Here is an 11,173-nt window from a genome sequence, read left to right as displayed (position 1 = left end):
TGCACTAAAAAGGCTGTGCAAACCCCTGGATCTCCCAGCAAGGAAAGGCTTGCAGATTGGCCCGTCTCCCGATCGGGAGAGACGGACTTTGGAAGAGCCCAACAGGGCCTATATTTTTTTTTTTGCACCAAAGACGCTGCTCTACGTGGCTGGCGCTCAGGAAGCACCTTTCAGACAACGGCTACGGGTTGATGAGCCAAAAGAAAGATGGCGTTCCTCCTTGATGGAAGGCAGACAAGGCGCAGGGGCGACTTGTTTGCTTCCTCTTGGAGGGTCTTGTCTTTGTGTGCCGGCCTCCTAAGGGAGGTAGAGCGCCTCAGGCCGTTTCCCCGAGAGGGAGAGGCTGCCACAGGGCGAAGGGTACTTTTGTGCTTGAGTTACACCGTGCATTGTGTTCGAGCCATCCCCGGAGCTTCGCGCGCCCTCACGCACACCAACAGCAGCGGGGGGAGGGGAGAGGGAGGAGGGATTCGGCGGGGAAGGCAATGAGCGCAACGGCCTTCTTTACTTTCCTAGAAACTCTCCGCGCAGCGGGTGCCAGCTGTCCCCCTGGCCGCCTTTCCCGGCGTAGGGAAAAAGCCGAGGACCCCGCCGCCGCGCTCCGAAGAAGACAGAAAGGCGAAGGAAGGCCAGGCCGCGTCCTCACGCGCTTCTCCGGGCCTCGGCCTCATGCGCGGCGCAGATCCCTCCGCCGCTCTCACCCCACCCCTTCCCTCCATTGCTGAGCTCGGCAATTCCCGCAGTCCCCGGATGGAAAGTGTAATGGCCGCCCATAGTGACTCGTCGGAGTATGGAGACGGGCGAGGTAATGAGAGGCGCCCGACGAGCGGAGCGGTTAGCGGGCGCGGGGGAGGCGCGAGTCCCTGGGCGCCCCGACGGGGAAAGGGGGGACCATCCGCGCCCCCCGCCGCCGCCGCCGCCGCCGGTCGGAGCGTGAGGGGCTCTTCGCAGGACGGGGCGACCCCCGGTACCCGCCCTCCGGCTGGGCTGAGGCATCAAATAGTCCCAACGCTCCGCCATCCCCTCCCTCGGCCGCCGTTGGGAAAGTTGGCGGCGCGCCCCGCCATTTCTGCCCCCGGGAAGCGGGGACGGCTCGGGAAGGGCTTGGCAGCGCCGTGGTGGGAGTTTGAGGAAGGCGGCGGTGCTCTGTGACAGCCCGGGCAGCCATGGCCGCGCGGAAGACCGGGCATCAACAACGGCCGACGAACTTTGTGTGTGTGTCTGCGCGCGCGTACGGCCACCCCTTCACTTGGTGGGTGAATCCAGGATTAGGTGTCCTCCGTGGGCAACCATCCAACCTGCCTCTAGGCGGGTGGTCTGGAAAAACGCTTGGAGAAGCCGTCCTTTTCTTCACAGTGGTATCATCCGGACATCTTGGTAGAAACTTGAGTTGGGGTTTCCCTACCTCCCTTGGCGCCCTTGTGCTCGGCCCATTATGCTGAGAGGTGCTCTTCACCTGCTACATCCTTGATCCCCCCCACTTTTAAAGCGTCCGAGTGGGAGCTAAACACACTTAATCCTCGCAAAGGCACTCACTTGCATACACTTGTTTCCAGTATAGTTGAAAAGGAACCTCCCCAAGCAGGTGAAGTGGTTGACTATGCACAGTGTGGCACTTTAGGGCGCATGGACACATATTTGTATCCAGAACGCCTCTTTTTCCAATGCTAGAAGGAGCCAGGGAACTAACTTGGTAACTGTTCTTGCAATTCGCCATTCAGAAATAGAAAACACTATTCCCTGGCAAGTAAAGTAAACTTTTCTATTGAATACATGCGTGCACCCATCATTGCTCTCCTCCATCTTTCAGGCTAGTGAAAGGAACAAGATGCATAGGCAGTCTTCTCGATGTCTTAATTGGAAGTATATCCCTTGGTGGAGGATTGTACTTTTATTGCAGAATAATGTCTTCTTTTTACTCTCACTCACCTAATGAACAAAGAAAAAGAGGTGGAGAGAAAAAAAAAGCTAAGAGAAATAGGAGGCATCTGCTTTTGTCCAGCAATCAGAGCAGTGAGAGAAAGGAGCAAAGAGATGGAGGAGAGGGAATGTGCAGGTGACAAAACCACAGGAAAATTGAAAAGAGGAGACACCCAAAAAAATATCCCTGAAAACTTTGCCACCCGGTGAGTTCTGCATTATGGTGGAGATTATTGTTGACCCTCTCAAAAGGAATAATGCTCTTTCTGATGGGAAGGAAAAATTCAAAAATCAATGGTGCTGGTATGAAGCTGTTAGATGAATGTTCCTGGATTCCTGAGTTTAAGATCATGAGGGTTGAAAGAAGAAATAAAAGATATTTTATAAGAACTGGGGAATTTTCACTACAAGTTTTAATTTATCTAGGAAATAAAATTTGAAACGCATTATCCAAGCCTTCCTGAATTCCATTTTTTGCTTCACCATGTAAAACTTACAATGATAGATGGCTTCAGACTGAATAGTCAGTCTACTAGTCTTTTGTTTAAGTGATTTCCTGTAAAATCACTGAGATTGCAGAGTAATATAAATGCAATAAACAAATAGCATGTGTTTTCTGAGTAGAGAGTTCTTTATTTTATATTGGAGCTTTTCAGCATTGCCCTTAATTGTTAAAAGAAAGAAGTCAAAAATCTTGAAAAGCCTGTAAGGTGGTGAGGGGTCAGTAATTTAATTGTTGATATTGTCTTATTTTGTTTCAGTTGGCTTTATACCCAAACACCATAATTATTTCTTGCTCAGAAATAGATAGTGACTACTAGCGTCATTCCAAAAGCAAACAGGATGATGTTAATGACTACATCATTACAGGGCAGAATGATGTATAGTAGCGTATCTTGAAAGACATCATTGAATAAATAGATCAAGGAAGTTATGTTTATGATTGATTTAATACTTTTATAGCAAAAGAGTCTGCCATTTCAAGCTAGTGTTGTAGGCTTAACCGAATACATAGGCTTTTATTTAAGATAATAATAAAAGCATCCAAAATGGCCTTCTTATAAGTAAACTCATTATATGGAAGATGTAAATGGCACAAATAATATTTTGCTATATTTCAAAATTGTAAACTCTCCTTGCTGAATCTTGAACAGTTTCAAAATACAGGGTATTTTACACTAATAATTCATCAGTTGACTTGAGCACTTCTTTTTCATCAATTATATTACATATAACATTAAAGTCTTAGATTTCTCCTGCAAAATTAAAGTATTTTCTTTCTATTAATTAGCTTTTAGATTCTATTTTGTATAAGGATGTCAAGATTGTTCTAATTTTGGAAATTGTTTTAAACTTTAAAAGTTTTGATTCTTGAGGGTGATCCAGTCTTTGCAGTTCATATTTTGGCCCAGAAAATATTTTTTGTTGTTCATTCTGACACATCCTGTTATGCACACTATTGTAACTTAAATGCACCATTTAGAATATTCTGATTTTAAATAAAATGTTAATTTTACTAAACATTTTGACTTTTTAAGGAAGCAATATTATTATTAGTCATATAGAGACTAAAAGACTAATTAGCCTAACTATTTTATTCAGTGCTAAAAAGACTAGTTAGTGTAACTATTTTCAGTATTCTTGTATCTTTTTTTAACTATAGAGAATGACAACTTTTATAGTAAAATGATATCAGAATTTGTTCCAATTTATTGAGGACAGACCTATCTGAAATGACTCAAATTCTAACTTTTAGTACTTTTGTGTTTTAAAAATAATATTTTCTTTATTTTAGGATATGTTGTACATTGAAAACCTCTTTTGAATCTTGATTTCCAAATTCACCTCTTGAGCAAGCTATTGAAAATGGCATCGTAGTTTTTCTTAAAGAGTAAGTTTTATAACTTGATTACACTTTAAAAAGTTAAAATGGGATTTGAGAGATTTAGCTTAAAACATGGGTGTCCAAACGTTTGGCTTGACTGGGCCACATTGAGTGAAGAGGAATTGTCTTGGGCCACATATAAAACATACAATATTGTTAACGTATCTAAATCACATAATGTTAAAAGTTTAAAATCTTGGGCTGCATTACTAGCTGTCCAGGGCCACATGTGACCCATGGGCCACAGATTGAACATGCCTGGCTTATGTTTTAATTTTTTATATATATGAATTCTGGCTTATAAATCATAATTTGTGTGTTTATTCATAGTAGGTGACAATATACTGATGACCAGGCAATAAAGCTATAGCATAGTGTACAATTTTAGTTCATAAATATTTTTATTAATTTACTAGACCTACTGGCATTATTAACTGTTATTTACGTGACATTTAAAAAGGTGATATTTTAATAGTTCCTATCACAAATTGTTTACAGATTAAAAATAAAGAAGACCTGAAGCTCTATGTGGCCCTTAGAGACTCCATAGTTGCTACTAAATTGTGATTTTGAATGTGATGAAGAAGTTATTAAAATAACTAAAGATAATATTTGTACACTTCTGTTCTATGATTCCCACAATACAAGTTTTGAGAAAGGATTTTTTGAATGTGCAGCATTGATGAAAAGCAACACTAGGCATAATAAATGGCAAGAGAGCAAGAGAGGAATAGAATAGATAGGAACAGGAATAGAATAGTTTATTTGTCCAGGATGTGAGGCATCTATAACCATTTTCTCAGCCCTCCTTCTGACCCACGTGATCTACAGGTCTTCTATGGAAGGCAGGCTGGTTGCAGTTGTTTTTTTCTGCAGTCCAACTATCTGTTGGAGTCTTTACCTGTCTTGTTTATTTGCTGTATCAAACTAGGCAGTTATAGAAGTACAAATGTCAGACTGCTTCTTCAGTAGTCTGAACTTTCTGAGTTGACACAGGAAGAAAATTCTTTGTTATGCCTTTTTAATGATGGTTCTATATTAGGTGTCTTATTTCAAATCCTGGGAGATTATAGAACCCCAAAACTTGAAGGTCTCTACTGTTGATACCGTGCTGTCAAATATAGTAAGAGATGGTGGAATAGGAGGGTTCGTGCTAAAATCTACTATCATCTCTACAGTTTTAAGCATGTTCAGTTCCAGGCTGAACATTTTTCTGGCTGAACCACAGGGCCATTTGTTCAAATGCCTGCCTATATGTAGACTCCTGACCATCTCGAATGAGACCAATGACAGTGGTTATCATCTGGAAACTTCAGTACTTTAGCAGGAAGATTCTTAGAGATGCAGCCATAGGTATAGAGAGAAGAGGCATGGGGATAGCACACAGCCCTGAGAGATGTCTGTGCTAATTGTTTTATTATTAACCATTAAATAATGGTTTTAAGAAACAAAATAACTCTGCTAAAGGTAGTGAAGTCAGTGAATGAAAGTCAGAGGAAGAAAACAGGAATAGTAAGGGGAACAAAATAAGGCATTACTTTTCTTTGTCTTAAAACAAGAGAAGTGCTCCTTTCAAAATATTTAGCAAAACATTTAGTGTATTTGTTACATTGTTATATTATGAAATAAAAAGACGATTATCTGGTTAATCAGTTATTTGATCATTTTAGGATTTTAATTTTTTAAGTTAAAGGAAAAAGGTCAGGGACATTAGATGAAAAAAGATATTGGCAGACCTGAACTAGTTTGGAAAAAATGATAGTAGTGGCTGAACAATGACTTTTTGATGTATCTATGTCAAAAGAGGGTATACAATGAGAAGAGCTGACAAGCATGAGGAACAGCTATCTAAAATTTTTTAATGACTCAGCGAGTGTAGGATGACGACCAGTAGATAAAAAATATTTTTGGTGTCCTGAAACTTCGCCATAAAGGATGAAGCCAGAGAAATCAGAGCATATTAATAACACAAGACTAGTTATTTTTTTAAAAAAAAGAAACAACTTTTATAGCCATATCCATTACACCTGTATTGTAATGCTTCCTGCCAGTACTATATGCTGTCTAAAATGGGAGTCTGGGCATCTGCTTTCCTTTAGAAGTTTTACAAATTAACTTGATATTTTTATTTCAGATATGCCAAGTTAAGAAAATTGTGGAACTCTCGTAGTAATTCAGCTCAGAGTCTTAAAAGACGAAGACTGCAATAATAGTACATTACAAAAAATGCCATCTGAGCAAGAACAATTTTTTTGCATTCAGAAGACCAACTTATTACAAGATGATGAGTCAGATAGACTGTGTGTTTCTACATCTGATATTACTATTGAAAAGTCTACATTTGAACCTACAATTTCAGATATTGTTGCCAATGGCCTAAAAAATGTGAAAATAGAATTGCCCAGGGTAAATATACCAAATGAAATAATGTTTAAACATGAAATTGACAAATATATGAAATTATTTCAGTGTAAAGAAAAACCTGTAGAAGCATCTTTCATTCAAATGGATATGAATGGGAACAGTGTAAATTATTCTGAGATTTATATTCCACATAACAAATCAGGATTACATTATGAGGACGGCTTGAAAACAGCAAAAATTCTGAATTTCAGTTGTACAAAATGCCAAAACAACATCCGATATAGCCCAAATGATCTACAGAAACATTTTCAATTGTTACACCAGGGAGAATTGCCATCATACCCCTGTGAAATGTGTAATTTTTCAGCTAATGACTTTCAGTCATTCAACCAACATCGCCGAACGCATCGTAGCACCTTAGTAAAATGTGAAATCTGTAATGATGATCACCGATACACTCTATTGGACTTAACAAAACATTTCACATCTCAACATTGTGTAAATGGTAATTTTCAATGTGAAAAATGTAGATTTTCAACCCAAGATGTAGGCACCTTTGTTCAACATATACATAGGCATAATGAAATACAGTATAATTGTGAGAAATGCCATCATATAAGTTTTTCAGAAGAGGAGTTTCAAAAGCATGCTGTTTCACACACTGGCACATTTCCTTTCAGTTGTCAGTATTGTAATTATATGGCATCACGGAAAAACTACCTTTTGAAACATATTATTACCTTGCACAAAGACCATCTCTATGCAAAAGATAAAATGAATACAAATGATAATGAAAAAAGGGTGAAGAATTCAACGGGACTAAAACTTATCTTGAAAAGGTACAAAACTGGTGCATCAAGGAAAGCATTGTGGAGACGTAAAAAAATTACTGATGGCTGTAGAACTGAAGAAGAAGATGTTTTCGAAGTCTTCAAAGAGAGTCTGCCTAAATCTGAAGAAATTGGTCAATCTGTAAAAGAACTACATAACATTCTTTTGAATGAAAAGCTTGTTTGTAGTGGAACAAAATCATGTCCAGCGATCCAGTACAACAGAGCAGAAGGTGGACTAGGCTCCACACGAGGATTGATGAAAAAAGCAGTTCATGGTCCTACAGTGTTGATGGTTAAAAATAATAAAATATCTGTTCCTGCAAACTACAGTGCTAAATTTTTGGGATTCAAAACGGTGGATGGAAAACAACATATAGTAATAAAATTGCTACCTACAGAAAAACAGAATTTGCCAGGAGGAAATAAGTTTGATGGGATTAAAGATGGTACAACTGAATGCCAAGAAGAGACAGCTGACAACCGTAATTTACCATTAGTTGCTAGATCCCATGAAATTAATAATCAAATCCCTAGGAATAATTCTGTTCACTTGTCAACATCTCCATCGTCTAACCAGTTTTCAGGAAAAATAAAGCAAGAAGGCAATGTGTTATGTTGCAATGCATCGCAGAATATTGTGCCACCTATTGTAATGGTAGGAAAATGTGCAAACCGTTTGCCGGTGAAACCTGAAACATCTTCATTTCCTTGTGATTTGGTGGTCAAGACTAGAAGTCCAGTTTCATGGAAAAATTGTATACCTCAAGACCATCCTCAGGTTTTATCCCCTTCTGGTTCACACATGCTTCATTATGATCCCATGAAAAAACCTTTTCCTCCAGAATTCAAAGTAGTGAATGGTGAAGTAAACAATAATAATAAACACAGTAATCTCTATTGTTCATCAACAGATTTTTCCAATCAGGCACCATTGCCTTTCCATAATTATTCTAAAATAGGCATTTTGGAAAAATCAAAAGAACTTACTTACAACAAAATGTATCCTCTGCAAAGCAAGCCTACAAGTGAATCTATGCCTTGCTTTTCACAATCAGTAACAGAATTAAATTTAGGCAAAAAATCACACTTGCCTTTTGGTGGCTTTGTAAATGGTAATAATACTCCAGTATTCTCAACCAGCCTACCCACTCACAGTATTGACAAACAGTGTTGGTTAGAAAATCATGATGGACAATTGTATTTGAATACTAAGGTAAATCAAATGTTGGAACATGTAGCTGAAAAATCCAAGCAAGAAAATGATTCTAATTGTGTAAATTCATCACTTATGCCTAAAATAACATCAGTTTTCTCCCTTCAAAGCAAGCAGGCATCCACCTATTTGTCACCTGAAATAAACCAGTCATTACAAGAGGTCTTAAAAAGACCAACCATCGTTCAGTCAAATAACTATGTTAAAACTAATTATGACAGATCTTTTTCAAACAAATATACAAATTGTAGGACATTTACACATAATGATTTATCACCTTATTGCAGTTTAACTGATTCCTCTGATAAATTTAAGAGAGAGCTGAATATGAACAACACTGCAAGAAATGAAAGTGTATACCTGAAGAACAGGGGACAAATCCCTTTGCCTCTTAGAACAGAAGCAATAAATTCAGCATCAGGGAAAACAAGTGTTGGTGCGTTGCTTAAGAATCAGACAGATTCGATCATAACACAACAGTTGGCAAAAGACAAGATGCGCTATAATATCCATGGCCCTAGTAAAATTTGTCCATTTTTTCCTGAACAGAAAAAAACAGTACTACAGTCAACTCCTCCAAGATTTTTTGTACCTTTGCAGCTTGCTCGCAAGCAAGGATTACAAGTTATTTCAGGAAGGCCTTCTCCAAAAGTGAGTTCATCAGATGCTCAGACAACCAGAACTGCATCTTTGCTTTTAAATAAAAGACCTGGAATGATTTTGACGTTTGGTAGGGGTTCCCTTGGAACAGCTGCAAATGCTGCTGAAAATAATTCTCAGGTTTTAGAGAAAATTGCATCTAAGAAGCCAGTATCCTCAGACAGGGACCTACAAACAAATGATTCTAGAAGCCTAAGAAATTCTAGTATTAATACATGTAGTGAGGCAGTAAATGCTTCATCCATTGCCATTCCACAAATAGATCAGCACAACATTACAAATCCAGAGAGCGGACTTTCTTCCTTGAACATACTTGCTGGATTTCAAGGCAGTAAGGCTACTTGTGCAAAGTCAGTGAAACAGCCAGAGGTCGGACAGGAACAACCTGTGTATGCACTTTTGCCCAATGGTAGACAAGCAGTTTTTCTTAAATGTATGTCATCGAACAAGTCTCTTGTACAAAACCATAGTATTTTTCAAGGTCCTACTCATAGTCAAAGTTCTGAACCAAAGAAACATGGAGCAATGCAACAAAAGCTTTTTTTGAAAATTAAGACTTTTCCTGCTGCAGACAAATGCCAACCAGTTAGCAACACTGTCTCATCTTTGCAGTTGAACAGTATGAAGTGTTGCAATAGTCCTGCACTAAATCAGAAAAATACAGCTCGCCCTTCTAGCAATGCCTTATACTTATCAGGTAGTTTGATGCCAGCAAATGCTTCTTCAGCAAATGGGAAATCAAAAGATTCTTGTTCCTCTGTGGGACTGGTACATTCCTCTAGAGATGGTAAGATGTGGTCACAAAAGACCCCACTTGATTCAACTCAAAAAGAAACTGCTATGACAGGAAGCAGTTTGGAAAATCAAAGAGCAACAGAGAATACGTCAACACAAATTTCAAAGGTTAAGCGTCATTCAAAGCAAAATGATGCTAAAGTTTCTTACGCTACAGTTTCACAGAAGAATAAGAATTTGAAACGGAAAACTAAGGATGACTTTCAGGGACCTCCTAGAAAGAAAACATTGCATCGAAAGTGCAAAGAAAAAAATCAACTAGACGTGAATGAATTTGAATCCTTGTTTCAAACCCCTTATAGACCAAGAGCATCAAAAGATACTGTAAGGATTTTAAATTTACTTCCTTTTCATTCTAAGCAACTTGTCAAATGCCCCCGGAGAAATCAGCCTGTTGTTGTACTAAACCACCCTGATGCTGATGTTCCTGAAGTTGTAAATGTTATGAAAACTATTGCAAAGTTTAAAGGACACGTTCTAAAGGTCTCTCTATCAAAGAGAACAATAGATGCTCTTCTGGAGCCACCATATAGCAACAGTTTGTTCTTCATTACTAATGAGCTGACTCAAAGAAAACACAAAATGCTAAAACCTGTAAGTCCTGTAAAAGAAAGATTTGTTTTAAAATTAACACTGAAGAAGACTAGCAAAAATAATTATCAGATTGTGAAGACTACCTCTGATAATACGCTGAAAACTAAATTTAGCTGCTGGTTTTGTGGGAGGGTATTTGACAATCAGGACAATTGGGTAGGGCACGGACAGCGCCATCTGATGGAAGCCACTCGAGACTGGAATTCATTAGAATAACTTATTGAAGAATACAAAATCATGTTCCTCTGACTGAAAAATTTTGGGTGATAGCATCCAGGAATGCATTACAATTATGTTTTTTAAATCAAGTTTCATGTTAGCACCTAAAATGAATCTGTATAAATTTTAATTAAATAGTTGCTATTGCAGTTTAATTTGTGTTTGTTACTACTATCATGGCATATATTTGTAATTGGAGAATGAATTTCAGGGCTTTTCTGTCTTGTATATATTTAAACATGAAAGTGTGTACATATTTTTGTACTTTGGTTATTTGCTACAAAATCTTGCACAGGAATTGTATTTTCCAGCTCTGTGCATGCACTACTAAAAGGGTTTTCAGCTATCCACAGCTATTGCCGTATTTTTCCTTGATCTTTTAAAGATTTTTTTTCCAGGGATTGATCACTGTTGTTAGCAAGTGCCTAAAAGATGTGAAGCAGTTTACTTTGTGTCAACTGTATAACCATAGGTCTGTATAGGGCCAGGTCTCCTAACAGTTTCTTTTAAAACAAAGCCATATGTGAATGCTTTAAGCTATATTGCTATGCACATGACACTTGTACTATTTCTGTGCAGTTTGTCTACTTTCTTAGTGAAGTATTTTTCATACAAATCAATAAACTTATTACTGTGTTTAAGCCTGATGAAGATAACTCTTGGAAAAATGTATTCCCTGTTTGTATAACA

General features: G+C 38.5%; 1 protein-coding gene across 2 annotated transcripts; it reads left to right on the top strand.

Moving 5' to 3' along the window:
• Positions 1 to 525: 525 nt before the first annotated feature.
• Positions 526 to 11,130, top strand: ZNF518A (zinc finger protein 518A). Of its 2 annotated transcripts, none has more exons than XM_083364596.1 (3): positions 526 to 805; positions 3,716 to 3,811; positions 5,940 to 11,130. In XM_083364596.1, exon 3 carries the CDS (start codon positions 6,032 to 6,034, stop codon positions 10,478 to 10,480), a length of 4,449 nt encoding a protein of 1,482 aa, XP_083220722.1. In that variant the 5' UTR covers positions 526 to 805; positions 3,716 to 3,811; positions 5,940 to 6,031; the 3' UTR covers positions 10,481 to 11,130. The 2 variants fall into 2 exon arrangements, with proteins under 2 accessions (XP_083220722.1, XP_083220723.1); XM_083364597.1 differs by lacking the exon at positions 526 to 805 and adding an exon at positions 1,151 to 1,252.
• Positions 11,131 to 11,173: the final 43 nt, after the last annotated feature.

The sequence above is a fragment of the Vipera ursinii genome (genome assembly GCF_947247035.1).
Source record: "Vipera ursinii genome assembly, chromosome: 5".
NCBI lineage: Eukaryota > Metazoa > Chordata > Lepidosauria > Squamata > Viperidae > Vipera > Vipera ursinii.
Note: the sequence above shows the minus strand (reverse complement) of the source record. Positions and strands in the feature narration are given on the sequence as shown.

Excerpts from the sequence above, each read along its gene's own strand:
- ZNF518A (XM_083364596.1), top strand. The coding sequence starts at position 6,032 with ATGCCATCTGAGCAAGAACAATTTTTTTGCATTCAGAAGACCAACTTA.